The sequence below is a fragment of the Stereum hirsutum genome (genome assembly GCF_000264905.1).
Source record: "Stereum hirsutum FP-91666 SS1 unplaced genomic scaffold STEHIscaffold_2, whole genome shotgun sequence".
Classification (NCBI taxonomy): Eukaryota; Fungi; Basidiomycota; class Agaricomycetes; order Russulales; family Stereaceae; genus Stereum; species Stereum hirsutum.
This window is the reverse complement of record NW_006763132.1, coordinates 1,446,340-1,463,033: the sequence shown is the minus strand read 5'-3', so window position 1 is coordinate 1,463,033 and position 16,694 is coordinate 1,446,340. Positions and strand designations below refer to the sequence as shown.

The window sequence follows — 16,694 nt, the reverse complement described above, 5'->3', positions numbered from 1 at the left end:
CCGGCGGCCACGTGTGATCAGTTCCGATGCTGCCCGATGAAGTCTCGCTCTTTGCCGAGAGTTGAAGTACGGCTTATAATAGTCGTCGGCAATCATCTTGGCCATCATTCCCCACGTCTTCGCGATGTCCCCTCTCCCCTCTCGTCGTTCCCGTTCCCTCCCCTCTCTCCCTCTCCGCACTTCTCACGACAACGAGGACGATAGCGCCTCCTCGGACGAAGCGGACGATGACTCCACTTCGGAGTCGTGGGCAACGGCGTACGAGAGCACAAACTATGATGGCTCGGACGACGAGGCATGGCTGGCGGCGGCGATGAGCGTTATGACGGTCGAGGCACAGCCTGGCACTCTGGGTGCGTCGTATTCCCGTTTTCTGTATTCCATTCCGTTGCTAACCGTTGAGCAAATCCGCTAGCCGTCGTCCCCATTGATTCTGAACCTCTTACTCAACCGGCTCCTATCGCGCCTTCATCTCCCCCACTGGCCTTGTCTACCTCGTCTTCGTCTACCTCGTCCTCGTCCCCGTCCCCGTCCCCGTCCCCGTCCCCATCGTCCCCCCTGCCCTCGTCTGACGCGCGTCAGGATGCCTCACTCGTCCCCGCCCCTCCCGCTCCTTTGGCCCCTAACCTCAACCGTGCGAACAAGGTTTACGCCGTCGACACGCCAAAGTTGGCCTCGCCGAAGATTGTCAATCATTGGTATGTCTCGCATGTTACCTCGAATCTCACGATACTCACAGGCTCTCAGGGCAGAGGCTGCGGATCTTACCCAGGGTGTCCCAGGAGCGAGCGTACGGAGCGTCGTCGTCCTTACGAACCCCCGTCAACTTCGCCCCGAGTTTCCTCTCTCGGCCACGCGCCGCCCAAAGTATAAGGCGTTTAGTGCGATCAAAGCATGGCAGCCCGGTGTGTTCACAAGCTGGTGAGTTCCGTCTTTGCATTCCTACACCCCTCGATGCTGATTATTATTGGTCCATATAGGTCGGACACCCGTCTTGCGGTTTTCGGTACCCCGGGTCAGTTATACAAGGGCCATCCCACGGAGAGGGAGGCCCATATACATTTCGCCGATATGCTTCGCAAGGGTCTCGTCCACGCGGAGCCGGGATATCGTGGTCAGCGACCGCTCCCATCGCCGATCCCGACTCCTGCAGGCCTCCCTCCCCCTCCCGAATCCTCGTTGACAACGTATGTCGTTACACAGGGTAGACGCGTTGGCGTGTTCCGTGATTGGTAAGTTTCTCCTTTCATCGTCAGTACAATTCCGACAATCATACTAACTCCTCTAATCTAGGTGTGAGGCTGCGGACCAAGTGTTGTTCATCAAGCGTGCCGTCGTCGTCTCCTACAAGAACCCGCAGGATGCGCAGGCCGCTTTCGCTCTCGCGATAGCGCAGGGCGTGGTTCGGGTGCGCTCTCGTTGAGTGCGGAAGTAGCGGATAAGTCGGGAGGGGGTGGATGGGTAGGGCTGGGTGAGATGTCGTAGTAGAGGAGGACAACAGCGACGGTGTGGAGGTTGGACCATATGTGTAGTTTTATTTATTCTTCTTTTAGACCTTTCTCTTGTCGCACCCATTCTCCATCCCAATCCTTTGTACATACGTCGTTGCCATTCGCTGCTGTCTTGCTATCCTTTTCGTCTTTGTTATCTTCTTGTTCTGCCGTGCTTTGTGCTCTGTCTTGTTTGTTTTGGATGTACATACTGTCGTTTTGAGAAATGTGATATGCTGCCTATCGTTGTGATTACCGCTGTGAGTCTGGCCACCTTGCATTGGTGCGATCCCTTGAAGTCCCTCGACGAGTGGCACTGGAAAAAGAGCCACCCTCTCGCCGAGCGGAGTCCGAATGTCTTCGTAGCGTCGCTACAAACAAGCGCCCACGTCTGATGTGTCTCCGGTTGTCGGTTTCCCGCAGCGCAACACGTAGTGCACTACAATGGGCACTACGACTTCATGCGTAGCCGAATGGCCCTGTCTACCTCACGTTCGCCTCATGCTTGCCTCACGCCGCCATCGTCGACGTCCTCTAGGTTGTATTTCCCTTCTCGCTTTGCTTCCCTCTCGCTCTCTGCCCCGCTCTCGCTCTCTGTGGCTTCGTTTCCCTCTCGGCATAGTACTCCCTCACCAGTCACCATTCATCTCTACGGTCCCTTCACTTCGTTTCCCTATGGCTACTCCTGAGGTTGTACAGGAGACGGTAGGAGATGGCCTTGGTCCGGAGCAGGAAACCGACACCCCTGGACCCGAGCAGGAGATGAACGAAGCCTGCCTTGGGCTCGACAAAGTCGATTTCTTCACGATTGACTGGCCTGAGGGTAGGGTGCCTACCTATCTCAACAAGGAGTATGCGAGCTTTCTTCTTCGTGGTAGGTTTTTTCTTCCATCTTCCAGCGTCAGGTGAGCTCTTACCTCCGATGTAGCTCACCATCCCGAAGCGAAACCCCACAACAAGATCAGCAAGTACTTTCGTTTCGACGAGATCTATGAACGGAAATGCGAACACCAAATTTCGGAGGAGGAGTGGGCCTTGTATCTCGAGAAGATCGAGAAGCGAACCGCCCAACTCAAAGAACAGTACGCCCTTACCATCTTTTCACGATCATAATCCTTTTTTTTAACTTGCAACAATGCCGGTAGAGGGTACAGTAACCGGTTGGCGCTTCCAGCAGGCGAATCGCACCCAGATCCATGTTGGCAGGTCCTCGCCATCACCACCTCCAATACCAACCTGCAGTCCAGTATGCGGGCTGCCAAGGACATAGTCGAGGACGCCCTAGATGCTTTCGGAGACGAGGAAAGCTGTGCCGTCCTCGTAAAAGGCCTCAAAAACCACTTGCAGACGCGTCTCAATGTCGTTGCGGAGCTCCGCAAAGACTGGTGGGGCCCGCGAGATGATGACCCACTCCGACAGGTGTCACTGGCCAGTTGGATCCACTCCATCGCCTGCTATGCCCAGGTCCTCGATCTCCTCGCATACAGCACTGCTCACCTGGTTGCGGCGTATGAGGAAGAGGAATTAATCTTCCAAGGCCGTAGGTGCGTATCATAAACTACTTTTTGCTCTTGGTCTACGCACTGAACCCTCCGTGAAGCGTCAACGTGGACGAGTTCTACAACCAGTTCGGGTTTGATCACAATTCCTTCGCCCCCGTACCCACTTCCTAAATCACCCGTTGTACGTCGTAGTCTATGATTGCTCGCATAGGAAGGGTAAGTAATTTCTATCCTGTATCCCCCATAGCACACCGAAACATCTCACTAACCACTTCGGTTTTCAGAGGTAGAGTTGGGATCTCGCGCCTTGTTTTTACATTCTCATTCTCTTCCATTTTCCCAGTGCAGTCATGCTGTGTGTCACGCTTCTCGTATCCCCAGTTTAGTTGTGCTTTGATCTGCTTTTGTATCTACACACTTTGAACTCCCGCTTTGCTGCAATGACATATCTCTCCGGTTTTCGATGTGTGACTGCATATGATATTGACAATGAAAAGACCGCCCACGAGAAACATACAGGGTAATCAAACAAAGTCCCTTGAAATAATAGAGCTACGATGTGCATTCCGAAGACTGAATCTTGCGGTATAGGTCGCTTGTCCGGCATGAATGGACCAGGAACAAGCCCGAAGCCCCTATTCTGCCACAGAGCTTCCGACTTTGTCTCTTGATTGTGCGAGAAGACAAAATATAGAGAGGGCTCTAGGTTGTGACATCTGCATTGCAAGTGTCAGATGATTTTACGAAGAGGTGAGCAGACTGCAAGAGTATTGTACGGGAACTGAATTAACTGAGCTTCGTGATACTGAGTGGCAGTAACGGTGCAAACACAACTCTCTTTCGACGGAAACTGCTTGTTCAGAATGTAAGACAGAGTCTAATTATGTAGGTCTATTGACTGGATACTTACACTCTGACTCCCCATGACATATGCACAGTTTTTGAGTAGCCCAAATATGTATCCTCGTTGGGAAGGTCGAAAAGCATCTTGGAAGAACGCAGGCGTCCTTCGAACTGACGCGAGTTGCACGGTTTGCAGAATCCAGAACTCGAGTTTTGCTCGATTACAAAAGGATGGGCTCTACAATCGACCTCTATATTTTTTTGAGGACTTTTTGGGTGACGGTACTATGTATATAACGATCTATCCTAGCTTCACGGGCTCGGAATCAACTGTAGTACTCCAAACACACCTGGATCGGAGACACAAATATTGAGCTGTGGCACCGACGCGGCTTCGAGTAAGTACATGTTGCCAAGAGTCTCAATGGCGATATGTCGAGATGAACCTTGAAGCTTTAATGACTGAACTTTATGGTATGTGCTTGGACTTCATATTTGAATCGTACGGTCGTACTGCAGGTGTCTCTGAAAGTGTAAAGTACTTACATGCACGATTAGCGCCACCACACGCCACACACACCAACCGTATTCAAACTTGGTACAGAGCAATACACCACGATGCTGAACGTGCAGTAAGAACTCGCCGTGCCGTGGACTGATCTTTGTGTTTTTTTGCATAGCAGATCAATCCATGGACAGCGTATGCTGTTGTGCAACTTACCCTCGGGCTGACCCTGTCGTTGGCGCGATCGCGGTGACCTAGCCAAGCCGTGGGTCCAGATTTAGGGTTATATAAACTTGTCCCGCAAATTTCCCCTTGACCCCCATCTCTCGTGCAACACCCACAGCAATACGGACGCCCTCAAGTTTATTCTCCCAAAAGTGAGCCAATTTATTTGCGATCCATTTTCGTTCTATCGTCTCCGTATTGCGACCGGTGGTGCGTCTCTACGTACTCACAGACATGCCCCACGCCAAACGCGCGTCGTCCACATTCCTTTCTGAACCGCAGAAGCAGTAGGCCCGACAGGAGCTTTAGCATCGCGCGTAGTAAGTTGCTTTGTGTTGCACGGTAGCGTTGGGTTGACCGGGGCATCTCTTCAACGGTTAAATTACGCGTCTTACGTGTTTTTGACGCGTTTTTTGACGCGTCAAGTTCCATTCCTGTCTCTTTTGATCTTTTATTTCCCTCGAAGATGCATGTACTGATCACCTTTGTCTCCAACACGCTTGGATCAGCCACGAGAACGATGTCTGGCAAGACCCGTAACGGCCGCGAGTTCAGCGCGTACGTCCCGTTGCAGGTGAATGTTGATTACGAAGACCTCATGGCCAGTGCGTGGGACGCAGCCCAAGCGCACTGGGACGAAGACGAGAAGGAAAGGAGCCTGGCCCGTTCACACTCTACCACGATGAGCCGCCCTACCCTTGTCAAAGCTAGCCCACTCGGCCCCACCGCCATGAACCCTCCATCCGTCGACACCACTTCCATTCACTCTCACTCTCTCGCTGCCGCTTCCGTGGAGGCCAACGCCATCAATACTGCTCGCGTCGGCTCCAGCTCTGTCGACGCCCCTTCGACTAACTCCGTCTCCGGCTCCGTTGACGCCCCCGCGACCAACGCCGTCTCCCTCGATTCTCCAGCCGTGGACGCCACACCCACACCCACTCAGCCTGGATGGCGATCCCATAAATCCACGTACCGTTTGTCGTGTCCCTGCCCCGATCTATGTCTCTCCGACCTCTCCGACCTCTCTGGATGGGAATCTGATAGTGATGCCGGATCTACTTCCGGTGTCGAGTCGGTCCCTCAAGCCGGTACCAGTAAGAGGAGGAGGCAGGGGTGGTCGACAACGAAGCTGATGAAGGAGAGAGAGAGGAACAAAGCGAAGAAGGAGAAGAAGAAGGCGGAGGGTAGGCTGCCGAAGAGGAGGAAGAGCGAAACCCAGCGGCAGAAGAAGAAGGCGAAGAGGGCGGAGGTGAGGAGGCAGAAGACAGAGGCAGCAGAGGAAGATGACGAGTCGGGGCCTTGGCCCTCTGAGTATCGGCTTCCCAAGCATGCCATGGAGAAGTGGGGGGCGCCGATCACCATCAAGACCAACGTGGAGATGGAGACGGCATCGGCAGCCGAGGGTGCGTATGTTGGGAAGAACCGACCGGTCGATAGGGAGCATGGGACGGACGATTACACGGTGGAGGGTGCATTGGCTATGGGATGCAGACTCGAGGAATGGGATGGCGTGTAAGTACCTTGGATCCTTGCTGTCTCTCTCTTGTTCACTCATTCGTATATTTGTAGTACGCCCCACGCGATCATCGACCCACACAGGAGGTTGCTTGGGGTCCTCGGAGGTCATCCTGATGACCCGAACTGGCACCGTGACGTGCTCGAGCCCGCAACTGCTCTCCTCGAGCAGACGCGCCTCGATGGTGACGCCATGGATGCATGGACCGAGAAACAGCACGATGCTCGACGTGGTGACTTTGTTTCACTGACGGCCGGTGTATCTTATGGCGGGGGTCAGCAGGTTCTTATCCGTCCCGATCCTTTCTTTCCGACTTTGCTGACGCCTCGGCTATTGCAGGAGCCAGGAAACCTCAAGCCGGAGAAGGTCTGTCAGGTCCCTCTGGTGGGCCGCCTCCTGAGAAGCAAGCCTATCAGGCGAATGGCTGGCTTCGCAAATTGTAAGTGTTCTATCCTTCGCCCAGTCCCCTCTTTGTATGCTCATACCGCTTCAATCCAGCCGCCTTTATGACCTATGCCCCAAAGCTATACAAACAATACGCAGAGGAGACGGAGGCCCTCTATTCGCATGATCCCAGCTGTCGACGCCCTTTCAAAAACGCTGTGTGGCCCGCTTGTACATTTAATCTAGGTCCCCAATGTTGTTGTCGAGGTCATTGTGACTCCGCCAACGTCCCTCACGGCTGGTGCGCGGTTTGGGCCCTCGGAGACTACGATCCGAAGGTCGGCGGCCACCTTATACTTCTTGAATTCGGTCTCATCATCCAATTCCCTCCCGGCTCCGTCATTCTGCTTCCCTCGAGTACCATACGCCATGGAAACACACCGGTCGGCCCCACGGAGCATCGCTACTCGTTCACGATGTATTGCGCTGGGGGTATCTTCCGTTGGGTGCACCACGGCTTCGTTCCGGAGTGGGTGCTGACCGACGATCAGCATAGGGAGGCATATGGACGGCATGGGCAGCGGTGGATGGAGGCACTTGGTAAATATTCTGTCTTGGAGGATCTCGCGGACGATTATCGAGCATGTTTTGGGGGTAGCGAGGATTCGGACGACGAAGAACGGGGGTCGGACTTTGATAGCATTTCGTAGTAGCTTTTACCGTGTTCTTGATATGTTTTCTCTTGTTTTGTTTCTTGCTATGTTTACATCCCCCAATTTCATCATATTCATCGAGTTCTTGATGTCCGTAGACTGCCAGACTGCTCGTCGATGTCCACCTTTTGCGTGAAAAGCTAGAGACGAGGAAACGCACGTGCTCGTGTTTATTGATATCCCACGCTGTTCCCTCGCCCTATTCGTTGTGGCACAGTGTCCTTCTTTGCCTATGCCACCCAAAAGACGGGCTGATCTCCTCGACCCTGAAGAGCAATACCGCACTCTGACTTCCACGACCGATGTCGAGCTGCTCCAGACCTCGAGCGATGGCCGAACTCGTCGACTACGGTCTCGGAGAGACCTCATACCCGCCGACATGCCTCCCAGCGATTCGGTATTCGACATGACCCCCAACCAGGACGATCCAACTGTCTCTTCGCCCCCAGACCTTCCCTTCGATCCGGAAGAGATCTCACTCTCGGCACCGAAACCTCCTGAGATCCCTGGTCTGATTTTGAAGACCACGCAGCGCACGAAGCGTTACTTAAACTCGGTGCGTCATACCCTCTGATTTCTACGGCGAACTTGTCGGCTTACGACCCCCACCCTTTTTATTCTCTTCTGTAGGATGCTCCCTTACACACATGGCTTGGCTTCCGCTCAGAATACCTCGACGAGTTGATGCGTTCCGAAGGCCGGGGCTTTTCGTGCGGGCAGACGTATTGCAGTCGCTGCCAGAAGGTCGGTACCTTGTATCGGTGTAAGGATTGCAGCGGTGGGGATATGTTGTGCGGCGGCTGTATAGTGAACGCACATTTGTTGCTTCCCCTGCATATCGTCGAGGTACGTCTTATTAATTCGTCTTAATTCGTCTTATCGAACCTCCCTTTCTTCCGAAGGAATGGACCGGCCAATTCTTTCGCAGGGTTCGTCTCGCAAAGCTGGGCTTACGGATACAGCTCGGTCACAAACCTGGCGAACCGTGTGCATGCCCTCACCCCGGTAACAAGGACTTCATAGTCCTCCACATCAACGGAATTCACCAGGTCGCGGTCGACTTCTGCGGCTGCTACCAGAAGGTCGATCATTGGCGTCAGCTCGCGCGATATCGATGGTATCCCGCCACACCGCTCAACCCCCAGACGTGTGCGACATTCGAGCTTCTTCGGCTGTTTCAAACCATGAATCTCCAGGGCAAGATTACCGCGTACGACTTCTACCACGGGCTCGTTCGACTTACAGATGGGTATGGCATTGAGCCTCTTCCGGTATGTGTTTTCCCCGTCGGCGATGCAACGTTGCGCTTATCTTGTATACCCGTAGGACCGACTGCCTTCCTTCATGATCATGGAACAAGAATGGCGGAATCTCTTGCTCCTGAAGAGAGGCGGTCGAGGTTTAGATCCCAGCGGTGTCAAGGGCACAAAGCAGGGCTCTTTAGCGGTGGATTGTCGGGCTTGCCCCATCCCGGAAGTCAATATTCCAAAGGCCTTCGAATATGCACCAAAGGAAGAGGCGTAAGCTCTCCTGATTTTCGGACTCGATCGCCCATGTATTGATCTGTGCTTTCTAGTTGGCTCTATCGGCTCCTTCTAGCCCAAGACGCGAACTTCCGCCTCAAGGGAAGGCTTCGCAGAACATCTGTCGCCGACATATCCCTCACCAACGGCCTTGCCTACTTCGTGGAGGAGAAAGCGTACAAGGCATACCTCGATACAAGGAAGGATAAGGAGGACGATCTGGTACGTCCCTTTTAATATTGTGTCGCTGATCGCTGTGTCTTATACACGTTTAGCTCAGTAATTGTGTCCCATTCAACGCCATATCGAAGGCCAACAACAAGGGCGCAAAGTCTCTCGCAAATACCGGCGTTGGCGGCGTCTGCTGTGGAAGGCACGAGTGTATAAGACCGAACGGGATCGGGGACTTACAGAAGGGTGAGAGGTACGCACGTCGCAGTTTATCCGTCGTGGCTGTTGGCTGATGCTTCCGGTATTTTAGGTATGCGAACATGGACTACATCTTCCTCGCCAGCATCATCGGTATCATGCTCCTTGCCCTCGTCTCCTCCTACGACATAGGCTGCCAGTGGAGTATTAATTTCTGGGAACGGATGGCGGAGATGCCCGACCACCTGCAAATGGCCGACTCCATCATCAACATCCTCTTCGTCGTCCCCGCGTTCCATCTGGAAGCCCACATCGAGAAATGCAAACCGCTTTTTTCTCCGCGTTTCTCTCGCTGGCTCGCTCTGACGGAATTCGAGGCCATTGAGAGGATATGGGCGATTCTCAACGGTGCGGCGTTTAGTACCAAGGAGATGAGGCCTGGGCACCGGCGCGATACCCTCGACGACTTCTGTGGGTATGCAAATTGGACAAAGACAATCAAACTCGGTAAGTTTAATCTTTCGCTATCCTCGACCCGGTCAGTGGCTTAATTGTCTTGTTTTTCTCGCAGGCTCGAGCTTGCTCAAGAAGTTGGTCGTCGCCATACCTGCCTGCTTAGACCATCGAGCGGCTTTACGAGGATTCGAAGATAATCTAAGGAAGGAGTCCCCGGCGGTCTTTGCATCGTGGGTCAAGATGTATGAGGACTGGGAGGAAGGTGAGGACAAGTCGGTGGGCTGCCCGTTTGTGGCCCCTCGTCAAGGTAGGCCATTTATTTTGTTTGTATTGTCCTCTCACCGTTTGCTTATGTCTTCTTATATAGAGCTTACCATAGGAGAAGTCCGTCTTCGCCTCACTCAGAAGGAGCAGGAACGCGGCGTTGCGTCTATACGGGGGAGAGATGACTCGGGCGAATGCGCGTTTATTGTCCTTGGGATGGATATAGAGGTCCAGCAGTAAGTCCTAGTCGTGTTGTCTTATTTCTCAATGGGCTTTGACTAATCACCGTAATCCAGAGCACAGCTCCAGGCTGACCTGAAGAAAGCAAGGCATGCGACGCATTTGCAGCGCGCAGATCTCGAGGATCGCCGAAGCTCACTCCACCGCCGAATCCAGCGTCTTCGGGATCTGCAAACCCATCTCATGCCCGACCTTCGATTGAAGCTCGACATGACCGAGCAGGCATTCAAAGGCCGCCGATCCGACGCCGAAACCACCCCCCTCCATCTACCTTCGAGTCTTCCTCCCAATGTCCGAGCAGCGACATGCTCCAGCTACCTAATCGAAGCCGAACAGCAACTCCGTGAGGCTGAAGCCTTCGACGCACTGGAGAGTCTTCGAAATCAGCTTCGAACCCGGACTTTCATGAGCCGCTACAAGATCTCCAACATCACTGGCCAAAGAACGAATACACGGGCCCAGGAAATTCTCACGCGTGTAGAGGGCCGCCTCCATCTAGTCAAGCTCCGCTACCGGCGTGCAAGAACAGCCGTGATGTCCCTTCTCGGTGAGCAGAGGTGGATGGAGAACGGGATGGGCGCGAAGCTTCGGGAGTTGAAGGACGAGGATGTTAGGGGTCTGAGCGATGCGGTGTTGAAGGAGGCGGACAAGGCATCCGTGGAGTTTGCCCGCCAAAAGGCTGCGGCTGGGAACGCCACCCTCGCCACCACCCGGACGTTGAAAGAGGTCTCAGAGAAGCAGATAAAGATGTCGTGGATATGGACAACGGTTAGCATCCAGGAGGATGGCTCCGATCCGGGATTCAATGATGGTATGTCTCTTTTTTATTCCGTTTATGGTTGCTATTGACAAGTCGCCAGCATTACGAATCGAGTGGGCGAAAGCAAAAGCTCGGGCATCCCGTTGGACCGAGGAGGTCCAGTTGGTCTTCGAGGAGATGCGGCGGACCATCGAGTACTGTAGATGGCGAAAAGGCTGGTGGGAGCGTCAAGCTGGAGCTCGCAAGGAAGTGGCACCGGAGCTCGCTGACGGTCTGTCGGTGTATGCTCTCGAGCATGCAGACCTGGAAGATCGGATGGCCCGGAACCTAACAGAGCGGTGGGGCGTTATTCGCAGCCGCGCAAAGAGTCTCATAGACTCTGGTTTCCAGGAGAGTAACCAGGACGAAGGAAGTGGCGACTCTGTGCCACCACCGCCGGCGACCGTATTTCTAAATCTTCGGGATCTTCAGGTGCTAGTTGAGGATGACGACGACGGCGATGAGGATGATGGCGATGGCGGCAATGACGATGAGGATGATGAAGACTTGGCAGGAGATTGAGGGCTTTTTTTTCTCTTCGACTTTACTGTGTAGTGTAGATCTCCAGGGTTTTCCTCTACTTTTTGTATTTTACTCTCTTACCCTCTTTCTGTACAATACATAGGACACCCATAATAGCAAGTAGTGTGTTGAGGTGTAAGATAAAAAAAAAATAGAGCCGCAAAGAACGACACTGACGCCCAGCGCGGTATATATGTTCTTGGGCTTCGACTGAAATCGTACAAGTCGAATGATGTGGCACCGTTGTGGCCCATCTCATTCCGACACACGATCGGTCTCACCCTATATTCCCCTGATATGCTGGAGATAATGGTCCCTCAAATGAACCATGTATACGACAGTATTATTTCACATTTATACCAATAGGTGCAGAAAGAACTGCAAGGCGTAAATAAGATTTGTTCATCGGGCCACAATAACAGGGGCAGTGCCACATGGATTGTATACCTTATTTTCATGGCCTAGAGGATGTGCATATGGTAATAACAGAATGGGAGTATCAGATAATATCTGCTCTACTCATACATATGCTCCAAAACGATGCTGCAACTGAAAACAAATAATACCAAGAACTGGGATGATGTGGCCCGAGTGGCCCCCGCCACATTCCAGCGAAACAACCCCGTTCTGGCACAATAAGGTGAAAAAGACTATAATAAAATTATATACTAACTACCACTAAACTACATTACACAAGTGGAGGTAGATTGACCATCCACAGTGAGGAGGGTGAGCATAAAATGTGGGTAGCCAGGCCGGTGGGCAGCACCCAGGACACGTGGCAGCTGGTGCCAAAAGGGGCACGCGCAGAGGAAAGAGCGAGTGTAAACAAATGTAAATAAGAATGGGGAGGGAATGAATATTTCATTGTGCGATCCTCCCTTGGCGGAGTTTAAAATACTGGTGGGGCAGGTCGAGCTCATTATAATGAGAAGGGCCGCATGGAAAAGGCCCCAAACGCTCATTATAATGTGGAACGCTGACGGGATTGCCGTTGCTCATTATAATGTGTCCTGACGGCACTACCGTCACTCATTATAATGTCCACTACACGGTCGCCTGAATTCTCCTAATCTGTCTACGTCTGCCGCTAGTGTTCTGCTGGGCCGGGCTCAAAAGCCCAAGCCCGCCCATACCCAGCCCGGGTATAGTAAGCCTGGCCCGAGCCTGGCCTGCTGTAGATATGGGCTGGCTAGGCAGCGTGAACAAAGAGTGATGTAGGTATTCGCCCAGAGGAAGGGCGACCTCGAGACAAAGGCAACAGGCTTCGCTGATGGCGCCGCAGAGCCAGTCAGCAGGACGAGACGCGAAGTTTGTGCGAAGTCGTGAGTGGCGCACAGAGTCAAACTAAGTTTGCGAGAGCTTGTATCAAATCGCAAGCTCAAAGTAAGGACAATAAGTACGAATGAATCATTAATACTGCTAGTTATATACATATGTGTCGTGAGATTTTGTAAATTCAACCATGAGGAAGCTTGATTTGCATTGAATTTGCGGCTCGACCGGCGTGTGGCCCAGTACCTCAGTTGGCTGGATGTTCATAGAAAGGGAATAATGCACAGCAATGCTATCTAAAAAGACTCGTGAGTAGCTAAGTTCTCTACACAAGCCTCATGCTGTCACGACCACACCAGAACAACCATATCCTACGAAGAGGGGTTGCTGGCAGGCGATCTCTCACTCAGAAACACACACCAAGGGCGAGAAAAAGGTTGTATAGGGGGGAGATTGACGATCTCAAGACTAGAGTACAAAACAGGAAGTAGGTAGGTTTATATACTAGCCAGAACCAAACACAACCAAACCCAGGCCACAGTGGCACAGAAACTCGGAAAAGTGTGGCCCAACTGTGGCACCCACCAGGAAATAATAGAAAAGGCATGGAAATGATGAAAGGTCATGACACATGCTTAATCTGTAGTACTACAGAGTAATACATATATACATATTCAAAAACTTTCATGGACATCAATGTCGCAAAGGACGAGAAGGCTCTCGGTAGAGAAACTCAGGGCAAAAGTACATAAAAAGCGCGAGGAGCATGGCCAGGGTTTGAACCAACCACCTCATTGACAGCACGGTAGTCACAAACGTACAAATAACCATTCGGCCAAGAGTTCTTGTTCATCTACCTCACGTAATTTTCTATAACCATCACTCCACAGCTATGAATGATGTGATTTCTCCACCCCCCCAGCCCCGAGACCGACTTCAGGCCATTTAAAAATATTCACTTTTCGCAGAAAGCAACATTTTGATTTGTTAGAAATAAAAGTACCCAAAATGCCTGTGACAAGTCTCGGCCAGGCCATCTATGAGCGAAGGAAATGGCAAGCCCAAAGCGGGCGGAGGGTGGCAGAAACTGTCAGCCCGACATTCTGGTGATGCCTGCAGGCTTGCGTCATACTTTGTTCACACTCACTTACCATATGGGCTTTGGGCTCAGGCTCACATCGTTCAGAGCCTAAGCCTGACCCGAAAGCCCGGGCTTTATGAACCTCGCAGTCCCTGAAGGGCATATATGAAGTGAATAAAAACACTTCTATTGAGTGCACTGCAGCGAGAAATACACTTTAATTTGGATCAGACAGTATAGTGAAGCTTACCGGTGTCGAGGTGTGGGCCATTCTTGTCATGACCTTCCATCATTTCCATCCCTTTTCCATTATTTCCTGGTGGGTGCCACAGTTGGGCCACACTTTTCCGAGTTTCTGTGCCACTGTGGCCTGGGTTTGGTTGTGTTTGGTTCTGGCTAGTATATAAACCTACCTACTTCCTGTTTTGTACTCTAGTCTTGAGATCATTAATCTCCCCCCTATACAACCTTTTCCTCGCCCTTGGTGTGTGCTTCTGAGTGAGAGATCGCCTGCCAGCAACCCTTCTTTGTAGGATATAGTTGTTCTGGTGTGGTCGTGACAATTCTGCATCGAACAAAGGGCAGCGTGCAATGAGGCGGCAAGTTACGCCTGAGCTGCCACCGGGATCCGGGCCGGCCCTCCAGCAGCATCTCAGAGCGATAGGCGAGCACATTGCCTGGGCTTCTTTTACGCAAGACTGAGGGTCAGCCAAAATGGTGATTTACATTGTGCAATACTCAATGCCTTGACTCTCTGTTGTAGCTCGTTGACTTTGATTGCCTGTGCTCAGAACGAAAGCAGCCACCAAGGTCATCGAACGTTGGTTGAACACGTCATTTGTCAGCATGAATAAGTCCCAATTTAGGCATTAAATTTCGAAATTATACCTTGGCGGTCTGAGGAACATCGTCCTCACTCCTTTGGCCTTTGTTGACTACTGTCTCTGCGACTCCATCTGCTCAGCTTACAATGTCAAACAATTCTCCTGCGCTAAATGCCGATGGAACTCTTAAAGACGCCTCAGAGATGGACTGGTATGGTTCGGACAGCGAGCAAGCGCCTATGCCTAAAAATGGTGTGGCGGCGCCTGTGTGAGGCCGTGAAAAATTGTCGCCCGATAGAGCAGTGGCGCCTACAAAAACTGCTGCCTCTCTCGAGACCAGCCCAACAGGGAGCTCATCCTTGAAACAGCCTTTGGGCTAAACCTAACTCTTTATTTCTCGGCGTTTCTAAGGAGTGTACGCGCCTTGCAGGCATTGTGGCCCCAGGTGCCACTTCGACGATGGAGATGTAGATGGATAGAGGGATAGGCACGTGACCAGTCATGTGGAAGGCACATGATGGCATGTGACCTTGTGGTCATGATGTAGGGACATGTGATCAGGTCTGAAATGTTCTAGAATAGTCTTGTGCATGTTCACTCAGTGGTTTGTACCCATTGTGCCCATTGATAGACCCACTGGATATCCATGAAGGATTCCTGTAGTGTTCACTCGTAGTGTACAGTGAGGGCGTGCCCTAAAGGGTCAGCCCAGGATGTATATAAGAACCACCTGTATCATAGAGTAGTTCCCTAACTTAATCTCCTTTGCTTCTCGCCATACTCAGTGTGACCTTGTGTCCTGGTGTATCCAGCCCCAAGCCCACGATCTTCAGTTCACCCCCACTATTCTCTCTGGGCCAGTGCCCCTAGGACAAGCGCTCCTAGTACTCACGTTCGTACGCTGACACCCTCAGCTACAGGGTTAGGCTAGGTTTAGTTTGGTTAGGGTTTGGCTATAGGTGACGCCTTAGGTTTATTACCAGGCTACCTTAGCAATCCTGGAAGGTTCTCGCCAGCGGAAGCCAACAGCTCGCGCTGTTGAAGGACAGTGCGAGGCTAGTGGCAAAGCACAGAACTTTTTCCGCCCTAAGAGCTCAAAGTGCATTTACGCTTTCACAACTAGAATTTATCCCTGTACTTACCACGAGTTGGCAGCAATCCGAACCCTTCTAAGGCTACGGGAGGGGGCAAGTCGGTGACGAAAAAAACCTCGCGCCCACACCATTAGTTGGTTCTAGGTATGTTTCACGACTCCACTGTTAGTTTTGTTGGCAAGTTCATTCATTTCATCAACAAAGTTTGAAAGCTTCAACGGGAAAGGATATTGATCGTGCCTCCAACACTGCCATTATCGAGGGTCATTCCCCGTAAGTCATATTTACCTGCAATAATCCTCTACTCTCAGCTCGTGTATCATATCACTTTGTTTATTCACTGTGCAACCAATGACTCTCACAGTGACACGAATGATACAACGGTGGTCCGCTCAGAGGAAGACCAACTTGGCCAGACAAATCGCAATGTTCAACTTGAAGAGGTGGATGACGACACTGTACGTCCGTTGTTCTACATATTCTTACCGCTTGACGACTGAACACAGCAATTTACTACTATGCAGGGTGATCAAACCACTGACTCGGCTTCCAGCAATAGTAAAGACTCTCCATCTGATGGTGATACTGCCGATCCATCGCAGGGCTCTCCACGATTATATCCGTACGAGTACCTGTATCCGTGGGAACAAGTACCTGTTCCCTCGGAGGCTATACCTGTATCCGGTATGGCATCCGTGGAAACGGATACTTGTATCCACGAGTACAGGTACCTGCTCATCAGCGAGTACCCATGGATATTTCTAACAAACACCCTGAAGGTACTTGTGGTGTACCTGTGGATACTATGGTGAACTGTCAGGGTAGGAGAACAAGATGGAGGGGGAAAAGGAAATTACCAGGGCGAAGACTGTTGTTTTTGACAACAGGATGGTCGGCTTTCATCAAACCAAGTGGAGGGGGTGATAGATGATGTCAAAAAGCATCAATTTACCCAAAAATATCTAAAACACACAAAGAATTGAGCAAGAACCAGCAAAAGTACAGTTGTGGGGGATAGGAGGGTACTTACAGGGTCAAAATTGTCATTCTCAACGACGAGTGAGCCAAA

At 51.8% G+C, this 16,694-nt stretch overlaps 4 protein-coding genes across 4 annotated transcripts; all 4 read left to right on the top strand.

Annotated features, from left to right (window-relative positions):
- Window positions 1-124: 124 nt before the first annotated feature.
- On the top strand, window positions 125-2,028 carry STEHIDRAFT_152679 (uncharacterized protein; the record flags this gene model as incomplete). The annotated part of the gene is made up of 6 exons (XM_007299772.1): window positions 125-353; window positions 416-698; window positions 748-921; window positions 981-1,232; window positions 1,294-1,408; window positions 1,960-2,028. The coding sequence occupies 6 exons, from the start codon at window positions 125-127 to the stop codon at window positions 2,026-2,028; spliced, it is 1,122 nt and encodes a 373-aa protein (XP_007299834.1).
- Window positions 2,029-2,165: 137 nt separating this feature from the next.
- On the top strand, window positions 2,166-3,163 carry STEHIDRAFT_152678 (uncharacterized protein; the record flags this gene model as incomplete). The annotated part of the gene is made up of 4 exons (XM_007299771.1): window positions 2,166-2,364; window positions 2,419-2,572; window positions 2,636-3,034; window positions 3,091-3,163. 4 exons carry the CDS (start codon window positions 2,166-2,168, stop codon window positions 3,161-3,163), a joined length of 825 nt encoding a protein of 274 aa, XP_007299833.1.
- Window positions 3,164-6,147: 2,984 nt separating this feature from the next.
- STEHIDRAFT_49802 (uncharacterized protein) lies at window positions 6,148-7,175 on the top strand (the record flags this gene model as incomplete). Its single annotated transcript, XM_007299312.1, has 3 exons — window positions 6,148-6,363; window positions 6,421-6,520; window positions 6,580-7,175. Coding segments are annotated over 3 exons (912 nt in total), but the record flags the coding sequence as incomplete, so codon positions are not given.
- A 651-nt stretch (window positions 7,176-7,826) lies between these two features.
- STEHIDRAFT_44851 (uncharacterized protein) lies at window positions 7,827-11,150 on the top strand (the record flags this gene model as incomplete). The annotated part of the gene is made up of 11 exons (XM_007299177.1): window positions 7,827-8,024; window positions 8,081-8,449; window positions 8,505-8,698; window positions 8,755-8,923; window positions 8,977-9,125; window positions 9,183-9,577; window positions 9,642-9,833; window positions 9,894-10,026; window positions 10,087-10,687; window positions 10,757-10,841; window positions 10,891-11,150. Coding segments are annotated over 11 exons (2,745 nt in total), but the record flags the coding sequence as incomplete, so codon positions are not given.
- Window positions 11,151-16,694: the final 5,544 nt, after the last annotated feature.